Source organism: Echeneis naucrates, chromosome 5 (assembly GCF_900963305.1).
Source record: "Echeneis naucrates chromosome 5, fEcheNa1.1, whole genome shotgun sequence".
NCBI lineage: Eukaryota > Metazoa > Chordata > Actinopteri > Carangiformes > Echeneidae > Echeneis > Echeneis naucrates.
Window position 1 is genome coordinate 19,379,875 of NC_042515.1, and position 27,163 is coordinate 19,407,037.

The following is a 27,163-nucleotide window of genomic DNA, read 5'->3' on the forward strand; positions in this document are numbered from 1 at the left end:
GGACTCACTGGGTCCGGACCAGGACTATATATAACAGGAGACAAAGACAGACACAAGAAAAACAGCAGCGACTGTGAGACACTGGAAAGAGGCTGTTGAACCAACACAACAAATCTAATCACCATGTCACAGGTAAGCCAAGTCATGTCAAATGTCACATGCTGTTACAGGGTTCGCTTTACTGTTAATGTTTTTTTTCTTTTCCATAAGAAGAGTCCTAATATTTCCTTCTTTCTTTACTAAACTCCAGCCAGTCGAGGTGAAGAAGAAGAAGCGTCCCCCAATGAAGGAGGAGGACCTGAAAGGAGCTCGCAGTAAACTGGGGCTGAAGGGCGAGGTTAAGAGTAAGACCTATGAGGTCATGATGGAGTGTGGTACGTATGAAGTTTTATTCATGTTGTTTCCTCTGACACAACCGCACCAAACCTGATGCAGCACCCTGTCAGAGCTCAACCATAACAGCACTGGAAAATGGTTATAGCTTCTCTGCCCTTTCCAAAAGTTTCTCCATTCCCAGTGTTTTTTTTTTTGTTTTGTTTTGTTTTTTTTTTTTTTTATTTTTGCTCGGCACAAACTTCAACAGTTAGATATCTGTCACTGTTTCAGTGTTAGTCATCAGTAAGAATTCACGACAGAAATAACTTAATACAGGAACGGCATCAGATGGATCAAGTCATGAACCAAAAATAGTTACATGGGTATTTTAATGTCTTGATATTGTTATGAATGCATTATTAAAGTATACGTATAGCGACTTCAATTGCTCAACCTGTGTCTCTCTGCAGCAGCCGAGTTTATATAATACGTTAAGTTTCCAACATCACCATTTTTAAACAAAAGCGTTCCCTGACCGGGAATCGAACCCGGGCCGCGGCGGTGAGAGCGCCGAATCCTAACCACTAGACCACCAGGGACTGATGTCTGTGCCAGAGCACAGTTAACTTATAAGAAGTAGCGCAGATGTAGTCTAACCCTGAGTTTGATTTAGGAAGGCAGTGTTGATTGTGTGTGACACACACGCACGCACGGCACACTAAAAATCTATACTAAGTGAGTCAAGTCGAAAGTTAATGAAAAGCAAACCAGGGGGCCAGATGATTATGTTGAGGTGGAGGTTGCATAAGTACAATTTCGTGGGTGTGTGTGTCTGTTTGCGGGTGTGTGGGTGAGCTAGCCAGAGCAAATATTGAAGGGCAGCTGCTGGGCAGCTTATTACTGAGCATTTGCTCTGTACAAGTAGCAAGAAGTAAAAAAGGAGGAAATAAATAAAATCAAGATTTAACTGAGAAACTATGATGATTGCTTTGTGTGGAGAAACTCAAGAGACACTTTAGCATGAACACAACAACACTAAACAACATGTGGCCTAGCCAGTGACTCTCAGGAACAGACTGAGTGGCAACCAGGAACAGTTTGGTGACAAATGGAAAGACGGCACCCAGGACAGGAAGGGCTAGCCCTCCAATCTGTGTCTTCCGCGAGGAAGAAACTCAAAATTGTGATGGAAAAGCCTTCTGAGATATACCCCCAGGGGTGCCCAACCAGACAGGTCAAACGGCATCGACCCAGGCAAATAGAAATTCAACAATGAATGCAAGATACATCTGCGGGAAAGTGTGCAAATACCTGCGCTGCTTAAAATACACCTGGCCAGGTTGAAATGCAGGGACCAGGATCTGATCCTGGTGAGACACAGGAGGACCCCGGCCAGGAATCACCCCACAGAGCCCTGCACCTCCAAGCAGTAGAGCCACCAAATCCCCCCCAGCACGGTCCAACAGAAGCGGATCAAGTGGCCTTCAGCTAACAGCAAAGCAGTGTGGTCACAGTTTGGTGCAGACGTGAGCCAGATCCTGGAGGCCACAGCCAATGGGGAGGTGGGCCCATGGCTTGAGACTATGACGGCAATCATAGTCAGCTATGCTGCTGAGAAGTTTGGCCACATTGAGACCAGGAGAACCAAGACCAACTACACAACGAACCGTAGAGAGCCACCCAGATCCACAGACTGCATCAAGAACTCTAAAGCCTCAAAAACTGCAGAGGGCGGCTGGTGAAGAAGAAAAACAACCACTTGCTGAGCTTCGCAACATCCTGAGGGAGAAGCGCATGCCGGTGCATCGGGCAGAGTGGCACCGAAGGCAGGGAAAGGAAAGAGCAAGAATGGGCTTTAAGGCAGTAAAATCAAGCTCTCTAGTGCTCCAGAGGAGAAAAGTAGTTGACAAGATCTGCTTCTCACTGTCTGGAGTCACCATCCCATCCATCACAGAGCAGCCAGTTAAGAATCTTGGGAAGCGCTTTGACTGCAGCCTCAAAGATTCTGTGTCCATCCAGAAAACAAAGAGCTTGAGGACTGGCTGAGTCGGGCTGACAAGTCAGGTCTGCCAGGGAGTTTCAAGGCTTGGGTTTACCAGCATTCCATCTTGCCCTGGATCCTGTGGTCTCTGATGGTGTACACAGTACCCATAACAGCCATTGAGGCTGATGGTGAGAAAGATCAGCAGCTGCCAGCACAGTTTGAGCAACTCCACCCTGGATAGTACAAGCAACTTCCTACACCTCCCAGTCAGCGGACTCGCTGAAGAGTTCATGGTGTCTAGAACACAGGAAGTCCTGCAGTACAGGGAATCAAAGGTGACATCGGCTGGCATCCAGGTGCGAACAGGCAGGAAATGGAGGGCAGACAAAGCTCTGGAGGTGGCAGAAGGCATTGGTGGGGTCGATAGCCACACGGTGTGCAAGGATCGGCTACTACCCAGTAACCACGGTGGACAAGGCCAAGGTCAAAGAACAACAACATGTTGTTCAGGAGGAAGCGCGGGCAGGCGTGGAAGAAGAATAAGCTAGCAGGATGGTGGGAATGGGGCAACAAGGAGCATGGACTAAATGGGAGAATGTTCTGCAGTGAAATATTACCTGGTCCAATATCTGGAAAGCATCCTGCCCCCAGTGTTCAGGACAGGGAATCCTGGAACACCTCCTCAGCAACTGCCCAAAGGCCCTTGGAGACGGGCGCTATTGCTGGTCACAGCATAGCTACGGCCATCAACACCATCAAGGGCCACCACAAGACGAAGACCATCAGGTTCCACAGAGCCGGAGAGATGCCCTGTACTCAACCACAGGCGAGATCCCAGCCAGGAAAACATCTACATGACTCTGACCGGACGTGATCATTGTGTCAGACTTTACCAAGCAGCTGATCATCCTGGAGCTCACAGTGCCATTGGAAGAGCGTATGGATGAGGCCAAAGAGAAATAGTGTGCCAGTGTGGACGAATGCACGAAGCAAGGCTGGAAGACCTGCTGTGAACCTCTGGAGGTGGGCTGCCGAAGATTTGCTGGCCGGTCCCTAAGTTCTAAGTCCCAAAGTTCTCATGCTGCTGGGCCTCACCAAGGAAGCAAAGAGGAAGGCCATCAGGTCTGCAACTAAGGCCACAGAGAAAGCCACAAGGTGTCTATGGATCAAGAGGGCAGATCTTTGGGCAAACGCTGCTGGGACACAGCCTGGAGTCTGATCAACCCCGGCCGGGCTGTCTGGGCGAGGGTGTCTGATGTTGAAAGACCCAAAACACCCAATGACCCCGGGTTACATCACTGATGATGTTTCCCAGCACATCAACGATATGTATTGTTGACCTGTGTGGAGAAACTCCAGAGAGACTTCGGCATGAACACAACAGCACTAAACAGCAGAAGCTGCACTAACATCAGGATGTGGGATACATAACATTAGAGCTTGTGCACAAGGCAGAAATTGTTAAACCCCATAATATTTAGACATATGTGGTCAGTCCACAGCCACAGTCCACAGTTGTCAGCCAAACTGATCTGAGGGTCCTGTGTGATTACTCTGTTCATGGAATCAGGTACATACATTATACATACAAACACTCCAGCAGTCTACTAATAATTCCCATTGTTTGATGAGAGATGGATCCAGTTAAAGAGTCTTTCTGATGGCACTCTATGTCTGCCTCTTCCTGGTGCAGAGCGAATGGGGAAAGTGGCTCCATCTGTATTCAGTGGTGTGAGGTCGGGAACAGAGACAGCCCTGGAGAAGTCAGCTGCTGCCAAAGCTCCTGGAGCCAGTGTTTTCAGCAAGTAGACAACTGCAGCGACAGGACAGAAGATTCTGAAGAAACACACATGGTAGTGTCTAAGTTTTTGGGTCAACTTTGTTATTGCTTAATGTGGATTGCACAATGGGTCTTTTTTGTAGGTGTTGGGGTCAGTGGGTATGGTTGTGTGCTCCGGTTGTTTGACATTGCTGCTAAGTAAGCATTTATTGTACTTTGCAGTTTGAACAGTGCAGCAGATTTCGACCGTATTATGATGTCTGATCAGCTGTGCTTTTAATACTTATCTATCAGGGGTCACAGCCCAGCCACGAGAAAGCGTACTTAAATCATCCTCGCAGTTTACTCAAAGATTCCTTATAATGTTAATATATTTGAAGTATATATGTATGGATAGAATATTTTGTTTGTTATACTACAAAATAATATCTCTCAATGGCAGAAATTCAGATAGGCTTCTCAGAGGTTACTGAACATTCTTTATTCTTCTTTCTTTATTATGCCTCAATTGTACATTTTATATATATACATATATATATATATATATATATATATATATATACACAGTAGAGGCCAAAAGGTTGGACACGCTTTCCTATTCATTTGAATGAGAATATATATATAGAAATGATAGAAATAATGTCTCTTCTGTGTTAGAAAAATCAACGTTTCACAAAGGACTCAGTCAACTTTGCTGAACTACTCTCACCTCGCACTGCCTTCTCTGTGTCCCTATGAGCTGCGAGGTCCTTGACTGGACACACACACATCTGTATCAGCTCTGCACATGGTGCACTCAGCCTGCCATGTGTCCCGAACGGGTCGGTAAACTGGGAATTTTTTTCGCAGTTCATCTTGAATGCTTCAGATGCACCACCGGTGTCTGCTGCTTTCTGGTTGTGAGTTTTGGAGATCCGCCTCTCTGGGATTGCGTCACACACGCTAACCCACACAATGACAACCTGGGGAGGGGGGACATGTCCAGGGAAAAGAGGACGCTTGGTCAGCCTACATTACTGTCGAACCTGGTTTATAATGAAAAAAATGATATTCAAGATCATAACATTAATAAAGATCTTTTGTATTTGTAGTTTAAAATAAACAAAATCATCTAAGGCAAGTAAATGTGTCAACCTGAAGACTATTTCAACAGGACAATCCTGAAGATCAACATAAAATGCTAAGTTCAGTCACATTTTCAGAAAATTGTATGTAATTGCTTGAGTGATTGTTATTTTATTGTCTTATTTGTAGTGGAGGCAAGTTTCACTCTCTGTGTGATTTTTTGTTCTTTATGGTCAAGACAAAATTGTTAATGAGGTTATTATTGACTGTCTTGTTACTTTTCCAGAAGCCTAATTGAACATGTGTCTGCCTTTATAGTGCGGCGAACAAAATAACTATTTTTGTCTTAAGTAAATAAAGAGCATTTTGTCAACATGTATTTCTGACTACCTGGAATGGCTGGATTATTATTCAGGCAAAGAAGACAACAGTCACTGATGTGTTCAGGGACACACGGACCCCAGTTCACTATGTGGGTTGTATGTTATATGGTTATTTAATATGGACTTTAATGACTCATCAGTTTCACTTCACTCAGCAGGAGGAAGAAGCATAAGGCAAAAGTTGTGCTTCATCTTCTGACTGAAAACACTTTTGTGAACACACTGAAAAGCTAAAACCTAATAGTTCACAATGGTAAATTATCAAGAGTAAAAAAAGGACAAATTCATAGGAGAATGATTGAGTTATTCTTGAACAGCATGGATTGGATTGGATTGGACCAATTTAGGCAGCTGGTGTTGGTGACAGTGGAGTAGAGCCCAAGTAGGAAAATAACACTGTTTGCTCACCAGGCTCAGCTTTTCACCTCTGCAAATATGCAGCCAAAATTTGCTTGATTATTTGTTAAATCTACATTTGGAACTTTTGGAGCTCTGGTCACCATGTTTTGTTTTTGTTTTTTTTTATCTTGATCTTGGACAAATGTACTTTCACATTGACACATTGTAGTCAAATGTATGCCTTGCCCAGTAACATGTTCTAGTGGGATACATATCTAAACTTGTATATAAGGCAGTCCTTCTGATTTTCTTACAGTAGTCCACTGTGTGCTGCTAAATGGGAAATGACGTAAGCATACACGTCAAGCAGGTAAACTGCTGAGTGAAGGAGGCCAGCTGAAAGAGCAAGAAATCATTGACTATTCATTATGATGACAAGGTGAAGGAAATTCATCTCATGTTGATGACATTCATCTCAGGTATCAAACAAATTATTGATTAACTTTTACATTTAGGTTCTAGTATTCAGAGACATTAAACAACAGAGGACATTCAGATACACGGGAAACCAATGTAGCTTAATTACAAACTGTGTGTAGCAACAAAGATAAATGATCTGTGATGATATATGTATAGTAGATGTAAAAAGCACTAAATAAGACTTTTGGTGATTTCAAATTGGCATATTTTTTACATCGGAGTTGGGGCTCTGGTTGCAATGCTTGTAAGATAGACATCCAATTCTAACTCTGAGAACAGACATTCTCTTTAAGATTTACAAGCATCAGCATTTCTGCCACAGGGTCTGTTGCCCATTGAGCTCAGTTCTGTTGGTCAACACTACTCAGCACACACCCACAAACATTTTGTCCCTCCCTCCTGGAATCAAAGGTTTTTCTTCAGCAGTGAAATGAGCCAGTGTTCAGTTGAAGTTTGGTCATGTCTGGACTCTTGGGTGTTGGACGGCTGCTGCTGTGGGGCTGCGCCTGCCTCTGGCTGCCCGGCCTGGCCCAGGGGGCTCTTATCATCTCTGAAGCTCATGGAGCTCCACAGGTAAACTCTGTGTTTGTTTCAACTGGAAGTTTGGATTTAATCAAGTCTGCTCTCTTACAAAGAACTCCCTCAGCACTTGTCCCGTTCAGTTTTACCATTACTTCACTCTTACCAACTCCTCCTGTTTTCATGTGTGACATGCATTTCATATTTATTGTTAAAGTGCACCTTGCAAGTGCGTGACTTTGCAGCTCTATTTTTATTTCAGGAGTCACAAGGAGCTGTCAGATCAGTGCAGGTATATGCTAACTATTCACAGACACACACATGTAACAGTAGAAGTCACATTTGAAACAGGTCTGCTGCAAATGGATAATTCATATTATTGAATATCATGAAGCAATAGCTTTAACTCATCTCCTTTATTTTCATATTTCTTTTATTGTTACAGAAAAGAAGTACAGATACAGGCAAGGTATGAAAATAATCTTTGTGTCTTTTTTATTATTCTGATGATACATTTCATTTTTATTATAATTAATTTTATTGGGATTATTGCTTGCAAAAATTTGTCATTTGGCTCAACACATAAGTAAACAATAGATAAAGAAAAGAAAAAGGAAAACAGTTAATCATTAAACTAACCAAATAGACTAGGCTTTGTCGAAACCGATGTTTGGACTTTGTAAACATAAACACAGTGATGCGACACAGAAATTGATTTGAAAAAACAGATAGCAGAGGGAATAAATCTTTCAAAGAAGGGAAAAGCAATTACAAACATGTTGAGCATAACAATGTCCTGATGGAAGTGATGGGACATCACACAAATGTTAGTTTGTGTGATATGTGATGTGACTCCTAGACTCCCGTATAGGATCAAAACAACAATGTTCAGGCAGTCCCACTTTGATGAAAATGCTGCACGTGCTTGTTATAGATAAGGAAATTTAGACTATTATTGGAGTTTTTGTCTTTCCAACCAATCCTCTCTTTCTGTCTCAGGTGGAAGTGCACAGTGTGACAGTGGACTGCACAGTGACGTCTCGTTTCGCCCACACTGTCATGACATCCGTGGCCCTGAACAGAGCAAACACCTCCCAGGAAATCTTCTTCGATGTGGAGCTGCCAAAGACCGCCTTCATCACCAACTTCAGCATGTCAGTCAGTCTTTCCCCAGTCCCATTTCCTCTCTGACAATATTCCTGCTTGTGTTACCACCATCTGTACGGGACAACGTTTATCCGAACTCCCCCCCCCTTCCCTTCACATCTTGGCTCTGAAGCAGATTTTTCTCGATGATACTGATTATTTACTTTGCTCATCACAGGGAAATTGAAGGTCAGGTGTATGTTGGGGAGGTGAAGGAGAAAGAGAAAGCCAAGCAACAATATGAAAAAGCTGTTTCCTCTGGACAGACTGCTGGACTGGTCAAGTGAGTCATGTAAAGTGAACAATCACATTTTTATGGACTTTTTGTAAAGCTCTAAGTGATGACTTTGACAACAGAAGTCGCCAGCCATGTTTGTGTTTCATCACAGGGCTTCTGGGAGAAAGATGGAGAAGTTTTCAGTGTCTGTCAACGTTGCAGCCAGCAGTAACGTGACTTTCATTCTGACCTATGAGGAGCTCCTTCAAAGGAAAATGGGAAAATATGAGATTTTAACCCGAGTTAAACCCAAAGAACCAGTGCAAGAGTTTAAGGTTGTGCTCACTCCTATTTTAGAAACAAACTTTCTGGTCAAGCGCTCCTCTGTTCTTAGTAACAGAGTGTGATAATATATGTGTCAACATTAATGAGCTATACATCACACATTTTATCTGTCTCACTGATATTGTGTGTGTCTGTGTGGAGACAGATTGTTGCAGACATCTATGAGCCTCAGGGCATCGCTTTTGTTGATGCCCATGCAACCTTCCTCAGCAATGACCTGCTCCCTCTGGTGGAGAAAACTGTCACAGACAAAAAGGTAAGGAGTACCATGTACATGAAAATAAAAAATTATACCAGTAAATAGATTAAATATTTATGCCAAAGAATTAAAAATGACACTAAAATTATTTATACTGTGGTCAGGCACACATCTCTTTCTCACCAACTCTGGAGCAGCAGAGGAAGTGTCCAGGCTGTGATGGGACCCTCATTGATGGAGATTTTCTCATCAATTATGACGTAAACCGAGCACAGAGCCTCGGGGACATTCAGGTCATCTGTCAGCAGATGCTGTACTTTGTATCTGATGAACACACATTTATCCAACACTTCAAATCTTTAGCTCTACTCAGTCACTGACATTCCTTGTCTGGATGATGATGGATGACTTCCTCCCTGCAGGTTGTGAACGGATACTTTGTTCACTTCTTTGCTCCTCCTGACCTGCCCAGAGTCCCAAAGAATGTGGTGTTTGTGATTGACAAGAGTGGTTCAATGGGTGGGAGAAAGATTGCCCAGGTGAGAGACTGTTGATGTCGTTTCTGATGCCCTGATGCCCACGTGCCCACATTTTAAATTCTGACCTTTTTGCAGACACGGGAGGCCTTGCTGGCCATACTCAACGACATCCACGAGGAGGACCATTTCGGCTTTGTGGAATTTGATGACAAGATCGTTCCCTGGAAGGAATCACTTAGCAAAGCGACCACAGAAAATGTGGCTGAAGCCATTGCTTATGTGAAACGCATAGTGGACGTTGGAGGTTAATAGAAAACAAGAGACACCAGCTTTCATGCCAAATGTAGTATTTAATTGACCATCATATAGATGCACTCTGATATTATACATTTAGTTGCACACATTTTTTCTAGGAACCGATATCAACGCTGCCGTGTTGAAAGGTGTGGACATGCTAATCAAAGACAAACAGGCGAACAGGCTCCCAGAAAGGAGCGTTGATATGATTATTTTACTGACTGATGGCATGCCAAATTCAGGTGAGACTCTAGAGGAAGTTCATACTGTGGGACATATTTATGTGACTGTATACTGTATGTGGCCAATGCACTTTATGTTTGGCATTAAATTTGTTCTTGCTGTGTCTGTGAAGGAGAGTCTCACCTCCCAAAGATCCAGGAGAATGTGCGTTCAGCTATTGGAGGAAATATGTCTCTGTACTGTCTTGGATTTGGAAACAATGTTGATTATGCCTTCCTTGATGTGATGAGCAAACAAAACAATGGAGTTGCCCGCAGAATATATGAAGCTTCAGATGCAGCTCTCCAACTCCAGGTGGGGGCTACAAATACAATTCTGCTACAATAGATAGAGTTTTGTAAAGTTAAATGTAAAAATACCAGTTATGGCACTTTCAATATTGAATATTACGTAACAATTTTAATATAACTATAATGAAAAATCATCTGTACAACTATACGTTTTGTTTAAAGGTGCATTTCATTTCATTTATTCCAGGGTTTCTATGACGAGGTGGCCAGCCCTCTGCTTTCAGAGGTGGACCTGCGTTATCCTGACAACACAGTAGAATTTGTGACCACCAACCACTTCAGCCAGTTGTTCAATGGTTCGGAGATTGTGGTGGCGGGTCGGCTGGCAGACAACGATCTGGACAACTTCTTGGTTGAGGTGTACGGGCAGGGGGTAAGGAGAGGGACACGGCAGATATGGGGAGTTAGCAGTAAGGTGGCTCATTACTTTGTCTAATTGTCAGTATCTCCTCTTTATTTATACTTACATGTAGCCTGAGGAGGACTTCCAAGTGCAGGGTCAGGCCAGTGCTATTAATTGGAATGTTGTGTATCCAGACGAGGAGTACATCTTTGGGGATTTCACAGAACGGCTCTGGGCTTATCTGACCATACAACAGCTATTGGAGAAGAGGTCAGTTTGGGTCATTTGATTCAAGCTGAGGCGTGAAGTGCTTCCATTTGAAAATTCTTATTCTCCACCGCTCTCATTAATTTCTTTTTTAACTTTACACTTTAATGATTACCTCAGGTCATACATTAATGGATTCCATGGTGGTTTTCTGAATGACAGCGACATAGATGGCAACCTGAGTATAATTTTTTCTCTCACAGCAAGACTGGTTCCTCAGATGAGAAAGGCAATGCCACAGCCAAGGCACTGGACATGTCTCTTCGGTACAGCTTTGTCACACCTCTCACCTCCATGGTGGTCATCAAGCCTGAAACTGAGGACAGCACAGAGGCTCCTCTCATTGCCAACAAGCTGACTGAGGGTAAGAGGGGAAAGGGGATGAAGGCTGAAAAGTGATACAGTCCAGCAGTAAAAATAAATAAATAAACAAACATTAAAATGCACCAAGTTCATTCATCAATGCTTTTTTTTTTTTAACAGAACAAAGACAACAGGCAGAAAGAGTGTGTAAGGCAGTCACATTTTTACCATATCTCATAAAAAGGTCTGTATATTTATGTTGATTCACTGTGTGTCTTTTAACTGGGATGCTATTCTTCCTGTATCTAGCATATCGATATCACAGCCCCCAACAGCGCACACATTACCAGGCAACACCGACATATTTTGGTAAGTTTATTTTTACCAAACAGGTTGCATAACTCTGGATTAGTTTGTCACTCAGGTTCTGCCATTTTAGGTCAACAGCTACAAGATAACTTACCAGGAGCATTCTAAGCGACATTCATGGATTTAAAAGTATGAGTTCTTCGGACTTCATGAATCTTATAAGTTTTGATCTAGCACTGATACTGGATAAAAATTTTTACCCACATTGTGACAAATTATAGTTCAGTTCATCATGAATCCAACTGGCTTCATCCTCTGATCTCTTCTATAGGGTTCACATCATTGCAGCATAAATACTGTATGTTCATGTCCACAATATTGAATTGAGAAGGCTTTACTTATCCTTTATCCTGAAGCAAACGGATTTTCTAATCCACAAGTGTTAGATTTTTATTATAATACTTCACTAAAATGATGAACATGGTAAACTTCACATGCTAAACAACATGTTCATACTGCTAGTATGAGCATGTTGTTGTGTAGATTTTAGCATTTAGTTAAAGCAGAGCTGTGTCAAAATTATTTTGCTCATCACTGTCATTGTACCCTGGTATCACCTGCAGTGGATGGAGATCCTCATTTCATGATAGAGCTGCCAGACAGAAATGATTCTCTGTGCTTCAACATCAATGACAAACCAGGAACCATCTTCACTCTCGTCAGAGACACAGAAACAGGTCAGACTCAGGTCCTGATTAACACTACAACTTTTGAACAAGCTGAGAAATAGAACATGTCGGTCCCAGGTGGCCTTGTATAACCATTACTTTACCAAATTATATATTTTTGGCTCTCTTTATACACTTATTCACTATGAAATTTTGTAATATTGTTGAACAGTGATTAATTGAATCTGACATTGTCTCTCAGGTATTTTGGTCAATGGTCAGATAATTGGAGATAAGAAAATTCCCCCCAATGGGAGAATAAACACCTACTTCTGGCGGTTTGGCATCATCCACCAGGCTTTGGGGGTGAGGCTGGAGGTAAGCACTCGGGACATCTCAGTCTTCCAGGACAGCAATAGAGCCAAACTGCTGTGGTCCGATTCAGCTTCTCTTAAAGCACCCAAGTGAGTGGCCACCCCATCTCCTTCAGTAAAAGAAAAAGACCAGCCGTTGCATAAATAATACAAAATGTAAAGTACTGTTCAGAAAGAATAATTTTCACATTCTTCACTTCCCCTTCTTTCTTTCCCACCAGTGTGGATCTCGTTGTGTCCAAGGATCGCAGCCTGACGGTAACTCTGAAAGATTCAGTCAAGTTTGTCATCCTGCTGCACAAAGTGTGGAAGAAGCACCCATACCATCAGGACTACTTGGGTTTCTACACCCTGGACACTCACCTGCTTTCCCCTTCTGTCCACGGCCTGCTAGGTACAACATAAGACATTTGCCATCAAGTAGTGTGCATGATTTACAGCAGGGGAACAGAAATTATTCAAGTTTCTTTTCTTCCCTCTATAGCAGACAAACAAACAAAAAAAAAAGACAATTGTAATTATTTTACTTCACTTGTCAAGGTACAGAACCAGACTGACATGATTAAGTAATTTATACTGTAAATGTTGTTTCATGCTCCAGGACAGTTCTACCATGGGATTGACTATGAGGTGACAGATCTGCGTCCAGGAGAAGTTCTGGAGAAACCAGATGCCACTATGTTTGTGAAAGGACATCAGCTCAATGTGACCAGGTACTTTTCACGTGTCAGATAAGCGTGTTCTTTCTCAGTGTAACTGAATACATAGCGCTTACTTGCTGTGTGCGCTTCAAATATTGTTTTGTCTCCATAAAGTTTCTGTCTCTGTCCACAGAGGCTGGCAGAGAGATTTCAGGAGGGACGTAAAAAACGGAGAAAACATTCCCTGCTGGTTCATCCACAATAATGGAACAGGCCTCATTGATGGAGATGAGAGGGACTACATTGTGTCTGGGCTTTTTAAAACAGTTTGAAAGCAGATTACACCTTTGAAGTTGACCAAGGAAATTGTCAAAATCATAAAATAAATCATCAAATGTGCCTGCACATGCACCATGAATAATCTAACATCATGTACCCAAAGGCAAACAGGCCTCATCATGAGTATATTTGCTGCAATTATAAAAATAATCCGATACAGGGAGGAGTACTGGGTGACATACTCAACTATCAATTGTATTAGAATAAAGGGGAAAAGTTGATGAACTAGATTTCTTCGTCTCATTTTGGTTTTTCACTGTTCCAAACGTTGTTTAATAGAATAGAAAATTTGGTTTATCGGGTTAGTGTCAGTCACATAATTTCTCTGTTTTCCCAAAACATGTTTGGCATTGAGATTTTTTTAATACTTTTCTAAAGTCCGGAGCTGAGCTGAAAGCGTGCATGATGGGGTCTGATGTGGCTGCAAGCCATGAACAGATTTGTAGTTCATGTGAAATTCACTCTAGGATTCAAAAACAAAAAGCAAAAAACTAATACATGGCACCTAATAAATCATACTTTGGTGGTGACAAGCGGTAAAACATGTCTTTGTTGTCAATAGAGAGAAAAGATGTGGTATTTATGAAATGATCCTGATCATTATTTTACTAAGCAACGCGGTAGTTTGGGTCCTGTTTTCTGGGCTTTTAAAATCAGTAAATACATGAATAAAAATCTGAAATAGGTAACTTGAGAGGCAAGCCAGGACTGGATGACTGTCCTGCATACACACAGCACATGCACAAGCCCGCCCACGATTTATGGGAAACTATGCATTCTACCTGGCAGAGCCATCCCATGGAGGCGCTCATGATAATGGTCCCTCCCCCTGCCGGACAGAGAGTGGGTGGGGTGTCCCGACCAAAAGACTAACATGCCTTGAATTCCCGCCACACTTGTTTTCCATAATTCTGAAGGAAAGTCCTTTCTGTGTCCCAGGCATGACTGTGGTGTGGAGAGTCCTGCTGCTGTGGTCTTGTGTTTGTATCTGGCTTTCATTTCAGGCGCAAGGAGCTCGGGTCATTACCAGGAGAGACGCTCTGACGCAGGTATTATAGCAGAGCTTCTGTGTTGGGTTGATTTCTTCATGTCTATGATAGCTGCTATCTCATTCATAGTAAGTCTGTACCTGCATCTTTCCCACAAAGAATCTCCAGGCATGCAGGCAGTGATCTGTTATACATCACCAGCAGCAGCATTTTGTTTTGTAAAAAAAAGAATTGAACAGGATTACAGGGCACAATTACAGAGGCTATGCAGAAACATTGAAGAGTGACAGAGAAAATCAAATAAAAAAAGATATAAGAGTAATAGTGACTTTGTCATCTCAGGAAAATCCAGATGACAATGACTGCAACAGGAAATATCCTTTAAAACTGTTTTCATTTCAAGAAGGTACATATCACTGATGCCAATGTTGCTGTTCACTGATGTGTTTGCAGGTAGAGCTGTTTCTAATTTGATGCATGTCCATGTCAGGTCTCAAATATGCGATTGCATCAAGTCTCTGAGTGCAAGTCCTTTTTAGTTGTATTAAGAAAAGTACAGTCAACATTCAAGCTTTCCCTCAAGCATCTCAGTGTTGACCATTGAAGCAATGTGAAATGTAAACATTTTACTGTTGAAACCATGCTAATGTCAATTTAAACAATACAGATTCAACAATTTAAAGACAGGACAATTGCTGTTTTAATTACCAAACCTTATTCACCTTGAGAGCTCAGGAATCAACTGTCACATGAATCAAGTTCAGTTCGATTCTCAAGTCCTCATTTCTTCTACTAAAGGGTTGTGTGCATTGCTCATTATCAGAGATCTTGTAGATCTAGTGCCAGATCTGTTCAAAAAAATGTTTGCATGATCAGTTTCGAATTCCCGGGTTTACCACAGGAAGAAATTGACCAATTATTCTGAAAGGTCAAATGGCGAGAATGTGGTATTAAATTTGATGCAGGATTTCTGCTTGAAATGAACTGTTCATGGAAGCGTCGCACAATGAGATCTGATGCCATCGGTATCAGGGTAACATTTAACAATATCTTTGTGTTTTTGTCATGGATTGTGAACTTTTAGTCTGGGACAAAACAGAATTACACTGCAGCTTTCAAATCTCAATTTCAAGTCTTTACTTTGTTTGTCCCAGAACAAAATAAATAAATAAAAAAAAAATGACCACAGCTATTAAACAGTAACACACAAAGAAATCCATGACAGAGAGATGGAAAAAGTTTCCCACTGCCTTTGGGTTCAGTAGGCCTGTGTTGTCTTATATTCCTCTGCATCAATGCAGTAGTTCATTTAAATAACCATCATCTTCATCATCTTCTTCTATCATTTCAGGCCATGTCATGCTTTTCCTGTCACGTGGTGGCCCCATTTTGAGTTTTTGCCTCTGCCCTCTGTATATGCTCATCAGTCCACCTGCCTTCAGACACTCTCGGTTCACTTCTATGCACTTGCTGTTGCGTGTCCAGTCTCGTGCAGCTTGTTGGTTCCGTGACTTTTAAATGCACAGGTGTTTTCCCACGCCTGTGCTTTCGATTTTGGGGCCGCACCTTGCTTTTTTTTTTAACTGTTGCTACAATGCTTGACAGAACTTGCTGTTGGAAAATGTGTGAAATACAGGGGAGGCAGTTGCATTGTATGTGATGTTAAGTGTCAAAAGCACTTCAAGGATTATGACGCATTAGAAAGTCAGCATTTCTAAGCCAGGGTATTAACTAACGGTAAAAATTCAGGAACGGGTTCGGTGATATCAAACGCAATAATTATAAAGTTGGAGCAGGTCCTTATCCACGCCAGCTGTTTCCCTTTGCAATAACCACACAACCTGTCTATGTTCTGTTGCAGGACAACAATGAAGCTACAGGCATCAGGTCAAAAAAGGTAGTCATCTTAAAATACTAAAAACTAACAAAAGACATGTCATTCTGCCAAACTCCATCTCTACGTTGTGTTCCTATATGACTTGTTCCTCCTTATTTTCTCCTGTAGAAAAGAAGCACCAACCCTACAAATGTAAGGAAACGTTTTTTTAATTGTGATTTGAAATTAATTATGTGTCCTGACATCAAACATGTTCTTATGTTAACATATCGTTGAATTAAAAAATTCTAATCTGAATATGAGAATCACCACTCCCAAGACTATGGGAAAGATGACTGGTATTTTCTATTTCAACAGTAGTGATATTGTTACTGGTTTCCCCATTTCCCATAAAGCACATTACTTCCAGATGTTACGCCCTCTGTGGTGTCTACTGGCATGCATTTACCCTCCCTTTGCTTACCAGAGATAATAAACATGCTAAACAGTCTACCGTCATCTGAGTAAGGAGACTAGCAGTCCTACTGGCCTCTGGGCTTGCTTGTTTGCAGTATTATGGCATGACGGTTTATACGTTATGTGCTCATGATTTATCAATTCTGAAGCGTTATAAACAAAAACATTTTTCTCTGGACATGTCCTTTCAGATGGTAGAAGTGCACAGTGTGACAGTGGACTGCACAGTGACATCTCGTTTCGCCCACACTGTCATGACATCCGTGGCCCTGAACAGAGCAAACACCTCCCAGGAAATCTTCTTCGATGTGGAGCTGCCAAAGACCGCCTTCATCACCAACTTCAGCATGTCAGTCAGTCTTTCCCCAGTCCCATTTCCTCTCTGACGATATTCCTGCTTGTGTTACCACCATCTGTGTACGGGACAACGTTTATCCCACCTTCCCCCACCTTCCCTTCACATCTTGGCTCTGAAGCAGATTTTTCTCTATGATACTGATAATTTACTTTGCTCATGTCACTTTGTCATGCCATTCTCCATCTTTGTGTTTCCCATCACAGGGAAATTGAAGGTCAGGTGTATGTTGGGGAGGTGAAGGAGAAAGAGAAAGCCAAGCAACAATATGAAAAAGCTGTTTCCTCTGGACAGACTGCTGGACTGGTCAAGTGAGTCATGTAAAGTGAACAATCACATTTTTATGGACTTTTTGTAACGCTCTAAGTGATCACTTTGACAACAGAAGTCGCCAGCCATGTTTGTGTTTCATCACAGGGCTTCTGGGAGAAAGATGGAGAAGTTTTCAGTGTCTGTCAACGTTGCAGCCAGCAGTAACGTGACTTTCATTCTGACCTATGAGGAGCTCCTTCAAAGGAAAATGGGAAAATATGAGATTTTAACCCGAGTTAAACCCAAAGAACCAGTGCAAGAGTTTAAGGTTGTGCTCACTCCTATTTTAGAAACAAACTTTCTGGTCAAGCGCTCCTCTGTTCTTAGTAACAGAGTGTGATAATATATGTGTCAACATTAATGAGCTATACATCACACATTTTATCTGCCTCACTGATATTGTGTGTGTCTGTGTGGAGACAGATTGTTGCAGACATCTATGAGCCTCAGGGCATCGCTTTTGTTGATGCCCATGCAACCTTCCTCAGCAATGACCTGCTCCCTCTGGTGGAGAAAACTGTCACAGACAAAAAGGTAAAAGGAACAAACATTTCTATGTTTCTGCTTTGTTTTGGGCTTAAAAACACTTCCTGAGTATTATAATTATGTTCAATGAAGGCAACTGAAGTAAAAATCACTGTCTCTCAGGCACACATCTCTTTCTCACCAACACTGGAGCAGCAGAGGAAGTGTCCAGGCTGTGATGGGACCCTCATTGATGGAGATTTCATCATTGAGTACGATGTGAACCGAGAAGAGGGTCCAGGGGAAGTTCAGGTCAGCTGTCAACAGAGAATTTTTTGCAGCACATAAGATTTGTGAATTAGACTTAATCAAAATTTCTTCACTTCTCTTTAGATTGTGAATGGATATTTTGTGCACTTCTTTGCTCCTCCTGACCTGCCCAGAGTCCCAAAGAATGTGGTGTTCGTGATTGACAGGAGTGGATCAATGGCTGGAAAGAAGATCAAGCAGGTAAAAGACATTGTAGGTCAGTGAATCATCCCACATCCGTCTGTGTATTCATATGTAAAACTGTGGACCTTCGCAGACACGGGATGCCATGGTAGCCATTCTGAGGGACCTCCATGAGGAGGACCACTTTGCTATCATCCTGTTTGATTCTGACATCACCCTCTGGAAGGATGTTCTTACCAAAGCAACTAAGGAAAATGTGGCCGATGCCATTAGCTACATCAGGACACTAAAAGAAAAGGGAGGTATAACTTCAGTGACATTTTTTTGCTGGCTTCCTTCCTTATTCAGACGGAAAGAACAGTTAGAGGGGGAATTTGTAGAGAATGTATGAATTATAGTGTAAATCACAAAATTTCAGCCAGATATTTTACTTGCCTATCCAAAATAAAGCCACTGGTAGTTCTGATGAAAAAGAACCCACGCTCAAGATTAAAAGCAGAAATCATAATTTTTTATACTCAGCTCTTTCTACAGATTTTGCAAATGAAATAAGCATTAGTGCTGACAGTTGGATTTTGACAGGCTAGTACCTCGTGCTTTTAGTTGTCAATTGGTGTTTGATTTCTTATCTAATACTTGGCAAGAAGCATAAAAAATGTTCAAAAAAATTAACTATTCAACAAGAGGATATGCTATTGAGAAATCACAACATAATTTTCTCTTTGACTATGATGTTGTCTCAGGATATTTTTATGTTCAGGTGCTCATTGTGTCATCACCTTTCAGCTACCGATATCAACAGCGCTGTGCTGAGAGCAGTGAGTATGCTGGTGAGAGAAAGAGAAGATAAGAAGATTCCAAAGACAAGTGTGGATATGATTATTCTGCTGACTGATGGGATGCCTAACCACGGTGAGATGTCTTCATTTGGAAGATGATCATACTTAATTCTGGATAAGGGGTCAGGGGTCGGGATACATTTTTTATGTTCAATGAGTTTGAGGAAAATCTTAGGGGTGTTAAATATGTTATCAGAGCTATAAGTGTTTTATTGAATGAACTCAGGCTTAATACATGAATGTGTGTGTGTGTGTGTGTGTGTGTGTGTGTGTGTGTGTGTGTGTGTGTGTGTGTGTATTCATACATAAAGGGGTGTCAGACCTAAAAACAATCCAGGACAATGTTCATTCTGCTATTGGAGGGAAGATGTCTCTGTTCTGTCTTGGATTTGGAAACGATGTGGCTCACTCCTTCCTGGAGGTGATGTGCAAGGGACTGGCTCGCAGAATATATGAAGCTTCGGATGCGGACGTTCAACTCCAGGTGGGGTAAAACATGAAAACACTGATTTACAGCAGCATTAGCGTTTATTTTCACCTCCAGGATGTTTTTGTTTTGTTTTTGTAACATCATTTGGAGTGTGTTTTTTCCAGGGTTTTTATAATGAAGTCTCCAGTCCTCTTCTCCTGGAGGTAGACCTGCGCTATCCTGGGAATGCAGTTGACTCTGTGACCAAAAAACATTTCAACCAGTTGTTCAATGGCTCAGAGATAGTGGTGGCCGGTCAGCTGAGGCACAAAGATGTGGATAACTTCGCAGTGGAAGTGCTTGCCCAGGGGGTGAGAAATCGACAGCCAAATGACAACTTTGACATTATCTTTTTTTCTCAGCACTGAAGGCTAACAGTCATTATGTGAATAAAATGGACTTAGGTAGATTGTAAGGTATGTAGTTATTTCTTAAGCTGCTTGGGGCTTTGTAAAAGCTTCAGTGAGGAGGATTAGGTGACCATGCCAGGATTTTTATATTTTATTTGTATTATATTAAGGACGATCAGCCCAACACTTTTTACACTTAGTGCTCACACTCAGAGTCCATTCAGGATACGCCCAATGACTGATTCATCAACGTTTCATCAAGCTCAAATATTTATCAGGAGTACCAATCCCAGCTGGCATCTTGCATGAAGATTTGGTACAACCTGGACAGGTTGCCAGTCTATCGCAGGGCTAAGATATAAAGACAAACAATAATTCACACTGACATTCATGCCTACAGGCTATTAAGAGTCACCAAGTCATCTGAATGTGCATGTGTTTGGCACGAGGGAGGAAACCCACCCAGGCTCAGGGAAAGCATCCCAACTCCACGCCAAGGGCAGGGAATCAAACCTAGAATATTCTTGCTGTGAAGTAGCTGCACTAACCACCAAGCCACTGTGCTGCCCCCATCAAGCTTCAACTCCATGTTAAATATTCCTTTAGCCCAATATATTAACTTACTAATGACATCCCCATCAAAATCCAGCCTTACAATGCTGCTACTCTGACTGTATTCCCTCAGTCTTTATGTCAAAATTTACTATAATACCCTGTCATCTGAGTCATTAACTCTCTCTTCTTTCTGTAGCTCAACAATGACTTCCAAGTACTGAGAAATGTCAGTGTGGTGGACTGGAAGGTGACCTACCCAGATCAGCAGTACATCTTTGAAGACTTTACAGAGCATTTGTGGGCCTACCTCACCGTCCAGCAGTTACTGGAGGACAGGTTTATTTCATTTGCACACAAGTTGATACATGTCTCTGTACACTGTGATAAAAAAGGTCAGACCAGACATTTACGTTCACATCATGTGTATCACATGTCACTATTCAAACAGTGATGGGAAGCCCTACTTCGTTTCAGTAACGGGTGATCTAACTAATTCATGTTTCCATTGTTACAATGCTGTTACCATTATTGACCATAACTATAATTGAGCTTAACCCTTAAACACCCCTGGCTGTCTGAGAGATGCTGAAAAAAATTCACTGGAAGGCAATCAGAGGCAGAGATGGGCAGTAGTTCACACACAAACCTGCTGCATGGGTTACTTTCCCTGGTAGCTAGTTACTTTTATATTGCTGTAATTCATTTAAAAACTCTGTTGCTTTTTGAGAGAAATACTAGTAACTATGACTAATTTCTTTTTAAAGTAACACGTTAAACACTGCTATTAAGAAACCATCTTTCTCCTCTATCTCACAGTAAAATTGGCCCTCAGGATGAAAAAGATGTGCTGACAGCCAGGGCATTGGACATGTCTGTGCGGTACAGCTTTGTCACCCCTCTTACCTCGCTGGTGGTCACCAGGCCTGAAACTGAGGACAGACCAGGCAGCGCTCTCATTGCTGACAAGCTGACTGAGGGTAGAGGACATGTCACCAATGTTTTACTTTCATTTTCTTTATTAGCAGCTTTGTGTGTGTGTGTGTTGTTTTTAGGGCCCAAGCACTCAACAGTGTGAGAGCCCCATTGGATCCCTTGGCATTATTATTTTTCCTATTCCATTTCAACTTCCTCTTTGGGACTTAAACATACCCCAAATTCATGAATTTCAGACAGCACGCCAGGACTGCTTGAAATTTCGATATTTCATTGGTTGCAGAAATGCACTTCAAAAGATGGCTCAACGGCACTTGAGCCTCTTCCTCAGGATTGACGTACATGAATGAAAATTGGTACACATATGTATGCTTATGACGAGCTCCACAAAAACATCTGAAGCACGCATACCCTAACTCCAACAGGAAGTCGGCAGTTTTTAGATTTTTGGCTGATTTTGGATATTTCCATGCATTGTATTTTAACAAACTCATTCAGTTTTCCTTATTTGCTCAGTATAATCTCAAGACCTTGATGATGTAAAACTATCAAAATATTTCTTGTGCGTTGTACCTGCTTGGCGTGGTGGTGTGGCGAGTTTTTGAGGCTTCGCCAGTTTTGGCCACTAAAAAGGTAGTCTTCATAACTCCAATATACATCATCCAATCATGTCTAAATTCACCCCACATGAATAAAGTCCTGCCTTGAATAGGTGTATGCATCAATATTGAGTCAGACTTAGAGCACCACCTACTGGACACAGGAAGTCACTCTCAAGGTCCACGCCTCATAGATGAAAGAACTCCTCCAACAATTTTAATCCAAAAGACTTGACATTCACTGAGTATCATCTCAAGACCTTGAAGATAAAAAAAAAAAAACAATCAAAATCTTTGAAGTTCGTTATTACTGATGGGCATAGTGTGGCACCAATTTCAATGATTTGCCATAAGAAAGCAGTCCTCATAAACTGCCCCAAATTTTCCACGCATGATCAGGGTCCCACCCTGAGCACATCTATCTATTATGACTGAGTGACACGCAGAGCGCCACCTGCTTGACACAGGAACTTGGCACACTCAAAAATAAATAACTCCTCCTGCAACATTTATCCGATTTAAATTGAATTTAAATCATATTCTCTGATTATTTGAAAACTGCTGAGTCAGTTTGAGTTGAACTAACTTTCCAAATGTTGCCTTGTTTTACAGACCAGCGACAGAAAGCAGAGAGACACCAAGGCATGGCAATCTTTTTTAACTTTGTTCCATGAAAACATCCTTTGGCTGAAAAAGCTCTGACACTGTTTTATTATATTCAATAGCAGCCTCCCCACACAATGCTGGAGGTTCACGTGGTCTAACTGATGGTAAGCTTCTCACACAACAAGATTCATTATTGCATCATTTTGCCATGTTTACTCTCTTATTAGTCCTACGAATGTTTTATTGATTCATAGAATAATATGCTAAGAATAAAGATATTCCTATTTATTTCATAATTTTTTATTTCTATAGCTAAAGTGAAACTGTGTCAGCGGCCAGCCCTATTAGATATTATTATTTGATTGAAAGCATATGGATCAAAAATTTATGTTGAGAATAGTGAAGAAATAAGAGCTGGCTCTAGACTGCTACACTGAAGAATTAGTTTGTCTGTCGTATAACTTCTTGTTTGCCATGATGTTTTGATGACCCTTGTGCAGTGGACGGAGATCCTCATTTCCTGATAGAGCTACCAGACAGAAACGACGCTCTGTGTTTCAACATTAATGACAAACCAGGGACCATTTTCAATCTGGTCAGACACTCAGGATCAGGTCAGTTCTGATTCCAACCCACTTATTTATTGTAAATTGAAGCAAAAGGCCCAATGTGAAAACGTTTTTTTTTTTTAAAGGCTTCATGGTAAATGGTGAAATTATTGGCAAGAATGAAATTGTTCCCGCTGGCAAGGTCAACACCTACTTTGGGCGTTTTGATATCAGCCACAAGAAGCTGGGGGTGAAGATGGATGTGAGCGTTCACAACATCTCAGTCCTACATGATGGCAAACATGTCAGCCTTCTGTGGTCTGAGGCAGCCTCTATCAAAGACAACAAGTGAGTGACACAGTTTGCAAATATTACCTCAAGTTGGTGGACAGTAAAACATGTTTAAGCATGTTTAAAATGCTTTTAAATGTTAATGTGAAGACATTTGCAAAATAAATATCTACATTTCACCTGCTACACCTTAAAGATATAACTCCTAAAGTGTGTTCACCATCTAGATGGACACTAAACAATGAAGAGGGAAGATTAAAAAAAAAAAAAAAAACTGAATCAAACTGAAATTTGATTTAAATTAAATTGAAATCATATTGAAAATTAAAGGAGCTCCATGTAACTGCTGTGAATAACAAATAATAAAACTTTGCAGTCAGCTAGTCAGTCAAATGAAGTCCTTGTTTGTTTTCCAGTATGGACCTCAAGCTAACAAATAAGTGCAGCTTAACAGTGACACTGAGGCACTCCATCAAATTTATGATCATCAAACACACGAAGGTGTGGAAGAGACGCCACACTCACCAAGACTACCTGGGTTTCTACACTCTGGACAGCCACCACATATCTGCCTCCGCTCATGGCCTGCTAGGTAGGAACAGCTGAGAGAAAGTTTCCCCTCTCCCACATTATGATGTTTACTCATTGCTAGTTTTGAATACATGTAAAATTGACAAATTATTAATTTTTTGGTACAGGTCAGTTCTACCAAGGAGTTGAATTCGAGGTGGCTGACCTGCGTCCAGGTGAAGCCCAGGAGCAATTGGATGCCACCATGCATGTGAAGGGACAAACAGTCAATGTGACAAGGTGCATATACTGTACTCATGAAGTTTAAACACATGCTTACACACACACACACACAGATAAACATAATGCATGTGAGGATAAAGCATATGGATGTACAGTATGTTATCATCGGTTTTCTCTCCTGGACAGACACTGGCAGAAGGACTTCAGTAGGAATGTGAGGGATGGAGAAAATATCCCCTGCTGGTTTGTTAACGATGATGGAGCAGGCCTCATTGATGGAAGAGCATCAGACTATGTTGTGTCAGGGATTTTTAACTCTGTTTGAATCCTGAAAACTGGAAATCTTTCTGGCATTGCACTGGGGCAATTATGGTGAGTCACAATGTGCCACCATCCAAAAATTACACGTATGTATAACCAAACACAGTCAAACCAATTGGGATAATGATATTCCAACTGGTGCAAGTTGTGTTGCTTCTATATACTTCGTCAGCTACGATTCTCCAGCATAATCACCACTTAACTTCAAAAGTCATTACTGCACATTGCTTTTAATTAAATAGAATCTGATCATAAGGAAAAATGCTAGCAATGTATACATTGTTTGAAAATAATAATGCTAATTTCTTTTAAATTTTTTTTTTTTATATATATTAGCTTATGATGATGAATTCTAGGAAAAGATTTACAATATTTGCTTCTCATTGTGCTTCACACACCTGATTAAGTTCTTTGCACATCTTTGCAATCAAATAAATATTTTGCTGTAGAAATTATTGTCTCTTGTCCCTTCAAGGAAGACACTGCACAGCAGTGTTGGTAATAAAATTATTCAATGTGTTTGTTTACATCCAATTTATTTTTTCTGATGTACAAAGGGAATTTGGCCAATGCATTTTGTACTTAGCAGTGGGTACCAGGCTCACCATTACCAAATGGGTTTGTATATTTAGACTGCAGAGTTCCCCTAAATAAAACTGACACCTTTACACCGGACTGTACTGAACTGGATGACTGAGAGAAGAAGCTGACAGTGACAGTCACTTTAGTATGTTATTCTCCTGTGAGGCTCAGGTTAATTGTTGTAGACTGTTCCGCAGTGCAGAAGACTCCACACAGAAAACATACTGGGACAAGCTGCACAAAGGTACGTTTTGTGCTTTATTTGCTTTATTTTACATTTAGAAATAAAATGACTATCAACAGCGTTAACGTTCCTCTGAACTTCATGGTCTGCAAACACAAAATTGCGTTTGTTAAACAAGCTAGCAGGACAAACAAACTAGCTAAATGCATTAAAGGCTGGAGAGATTAAAAACAGCCAGCCCTTCTACACAAGCTAGCTTGACACATTGTGGTTGGGGTGATATTACAGTGTCATCACATTTATCTTGATACTAACGCTGCTGCATGTTTCCCCATATAGGCGCCAGTGGGCAGGTAACTGTCGACAGGTCACTGCGCACAGAGAGCCCAAAGAGCCGGAGCCCATCAGACATCGGACTGAGAGAACACCTGTGGAAATCACACAAGGTACGGAAATTATCTCCAGGTCCTCTATATCTGCGGGGGGGGGGGGGGGCTTCTTAATGTTATGTGTTATCCTGTTTGAAGTACCCATCTGCAACTATACTGTGGTCATAAAGTGATGAACAATACTCAGCTAGGCTGTGGGGGTAAAACAATGCTCATCTGGTGCTAAAGGGGCAAAAGTGTGCCAAGAACTATTCCCCACACCAGCAAACAACCACCTCCAGCCTGAACACCAATACAAAGCAGGACATACCAGAGCTTTCATGGTGTTTACATCAAGTTCTGAAGCAAACATCAGACACAACCGTGATTTTTCCAATCTTTTTTGTTACATTTTGGTGAGTGCGTGTGAATTGTAGCCTTGGTTTCCTGTTCAGTGTGTTGTATGTTCTGAGATGTTCTTCTCCATATTCCTGTTGTAATCAGTAGTTATTTGATTTATGGCTTTATGTCAGTTCAAACTCTCTCAAAGTCAAAGTCTCTGCCATCATAGAGATGGTGTCTCCTGCTCAAAGGATATCTTTTTTTGGGGGTGGGTGGGGGTGTCTCTCAACCCAAGAGATGATTGTACTTGAAAATCCCAGTAGATCTGCATTTTCTGAAATATTGCAATGACCATGTTCAAAACCCCTCTTGGCCATCCTTTATGAACAGTTTCAAACTTCAGCAGATGTCTAGACCACATCTACATGCCAAAATACTATGCATTGCTGTCAGCTGATTTAAATATTTTTGTTACTGAGCATTTGAATAGGCATACCTAATAAAGTGGCTGTTGAGCATGCATTTATATCTTAAAGGTTCATCCGACCCGAATGAAAATCAAGGAAAACCACCCAGAACGATAGGGATTCACATCTTTTTAAGTTTCTTCTCTGAAGAATGCCAAATGAAGTAGTTGATAGAATTTCCAGATATTTTGAGTGTTATTCAAAGTTATCTGGAGCTGCTTGCATGTTTTTGAGAACATGAATTATTAAGATATGTAGTGATGTTTGCTTCCGCTTGTTTTTTCTATCGAGAAGAGCAAGTAAACGTTTATGAGCTGCCTTTGTAAAATTTGAGGCTCCAGCTTTGACTGTTTTCCTTCGTCCCCCATTATAGCCTCATTTGAGTGTTTGTTTCTGTGTGCATGGTTGGTTATGTGCTGTGTTTGCTCCTGTGCAGTGAACCTAAAATGTGTGTGGATGTTTGTGTGTGAGTGAGAGAGAACTCCTTATACTGTAACAACTCACCAGCTCTTATTACATGGCTGTGGCATGTGTACTAATAGATCCAGGGCGAGAGTGTTGACCCCAGTCATGTCGGAAGTTCAGGAGTTGAGAGGGATTTTCTTAAGGGGATCTTTGCAGAAGTGTTTGCGTGTGTGTCTGCCTCCTTGTATGTGTGTGTATAGTGTGTTTGTGTAAGCTTTGCTGATTAGCACCAGATGTGCACAGCTCAGGGTGTCGGCAATAGTTTGAGAGGGCCCCACTGTACTCCATTTGGCCCTGCT

The 27,163-nt window shown here is 41.5% G+C and overlaps 3 protein-coding genes and 1 non-coding gene across 6 annotated transcripts; 3 read left to right on the forward strand and 1 right to left on the reverse strand.

Moving 5' to 3' along the window:
• The first annotated feature begins 41 nt into the window (after nucleotides 1-41).
• On the forward strand, nucleotides 42-5,523 carry mustn1b (musculoskeletal, embryonic nuclear protein 1b). The gene is made up of 3 exons (XM_029501568.1): nucleotides 42-132; nucleotides 251-374; nucleotides 3,993-5,523. Exons 1-3 carry the CDS (start codon nucleotides 124-126, stop codon nucleotides 4,106-4,108), a joined length of 249 nt encoding a protein of 82 aa, XP_029357428.1. The 5' UTR covers nucleotides 42-123; the 3' UTR covers nucleotides 4,109-5,523.
• trnae-cuc (transfer RNA glutamic acid (anticodon CUC)) lies at nucleotides 843-914 on the reverse strand. Its single transcript has one exon. It is a non-coding gene; the product is annotated as a tRNA-Glu (tRNA).
• Nucleotides 5,524-6,799: 1,276 nt separating the features above from the next.
• Nucleotides 6,800-13,555, forward strand: LOC115043261 (inter-alpha-trypsin inhibitor heavy chain H3). 2 transcript variants are annotated; one of them, XM_029501565.1, is made up of 22 exons: nucleotides 6,800-6,919; nucleotides 7,128-7,157; nucleotides 7,311-7,334; nucleotides 7,865-8,019; nucleotides 8,190-8,294; nucleotides 8,401-8,563; nucleotides 8,719-8,829; nucleotides 8,937-9,065; nucleotides 9,195-9,311; nucleotides 9,387-9,555; nucleotides 9,665-9,790; nucleotides 9,904-10,085; nucleotides 10,269-10,454; nucleotides 10,555-10,694; nucleotides 10,895-11,055; nucleotides 11,175-11,201; nucleotides 11,304-11,363; nucleotides 11,927-12,040; nucleotides 12,234-12,435; nucleotides 12,567-12,739; nucleotides 12,947-13,058; nucleotides 13,180-13,555. In XM_029501565.1, the coding sequence occupies exons 1-22, from the start codon at nucleotides 6,806-6,808 to the stop codon at nucleotides 13,316-13,318; spliced, it is 2,739 nt and encodes a 912-aa protein (XP_029357425.1). In that variant the 5' UTR covers nucleotides 6,800-6,805; the 3' UTR covers nucleotides 13,319-13,555. The 2 variants fall into 2 exon arrangements, with proteins under 2 accessions (XP_029357425.1, XP_029357426.1); XM_029501566.1 differs by lacking the exons at nucleotides 7,128-7,157; nucleotides 7,311-7,334 and having other exon boundaries at nucleotides 6,905-6,919.
• A 631-nt stretch (nucleotides 13,556-14,186) lies between these two features.
• On the forward strand, nucleotides 14,187-25,022 carry LOC115044019 (inter-alpha-trypsin inhibitor heavy chain H3-like). 2 transcript variants are annotated; one of them, XM_029502840.1, is made up of 22 exons: nucleotides 14,187-14,374; nucleotides 16,176-16,211; nucleotides 16,320-16,343; nucleotides 16,799-16,956; nucleotides 17,169-17,273; nucleotides 17,380-17,542; nucleotides 17,698-17,808; nucleotides 17,923-18,051; nucleotides 18,133-18,249; nucleotides 18,326-18,494; nucleotides 18,979-19,104; nucleotides 19,343-19,515; nucleotides 19,626-19,811; nucleotides 20,602-20,741; nucleotides 21,222-21,382; nucleotides 22,550-22,579; nucleotides 22,666-22,707; nucleotides 23,044-23,157; nucleotides 23,238-23,439; nucleotides 23,799-23,974; nucleotides 24,081-24,192; nucleotides 24,322-25,022. In XM_029502840.1, the coding sequence occupies exons 1-22, from the start codon at nucleotides 14,267-14,269 to the stop codon at nucleotides 24,458-24,460; spliced, it is 2,721 nt and encodes a 906-aa protein (XP_029358700.1). In that variant the 5' UTR covers nucleotides 14,187-14,266; the 3' UTR covers nucleotides 24,461-25,022. The 2 variants fall into 2 exon arrangements, with proteins under 2 accessions (XP_029358700.1, XP_029358702.1); XM_029502842.1 differs by lacking the exons at nucleotides 14,187-14,374; nucleotides 16,176-16,211; nucleotides 16,320-16,343; nucleotides 16,799-16,956; nucleotides 17,169-17,273 and having other exon boundaries at nucleotides 22,663-22,707; nucleotides 24,322-25,019.
• The last annotated feature ends 2,141 nt before the right edge of the window (nucleotides 25,023-27,163 follow it).

Excerpts from the sequence above, each read along its gene's own strand:
- mustn1b (XM_029501568.1), top strand. Across the intron at positions 375-3,992 it reads TGAGGTCATGATGGAGTGTG|AGCGAATGGGGAAAGTGGCT; the intron begins GTACGTATGAAG and ends TTCCTGGTGCAG.
- LOC115043261 (XM_029501565.1), top strand. The coding sequence starts at position 6,806 with ATGTCTGGACTCTTGGGTGTTGGACGGCTGCTGCTGTGGGGCTGCGCC. Across the intron at positions 8,564-8,718 it reads AACCAGTGCAAGAGTTTAAG|ATTGTTGCAGACATCTATGA; the intron begins GTTGTGCTCACT and ends GTGTGGAGACAG. Across the intron at positions 10,695-10,894 it reads CAACAGCTATTGGAGAAGAG|CAAGACTGGTTCCTCAGATG; the intron begins GTCAGTTTGGGT and ends TTTCTCTCACAG.
- LOC115044019 (XM_029502840.1), top strand. The coding sequence starts at position 14,267 with ATGACTGTGGTGTGGAGAGTCCTGCTGCTGTGGTCTTGTGTTTGTATC. Across the intron at positions 17,543-17,697 it reads AACCAGTGCAAGAGTTTAAG|ATTGTTGCAGACATCTATGA; the intron begins GTTGTGCTCACT and ends GTGTGGAGACAG. Across the intron at positions 20,742-21,221 it reads CAGCAGTTACTGGAGGACAG|TAAAATTGGCCCTCAGGATG; the intron begins GTTTATTTCATT and ends TCTATCTCACAG.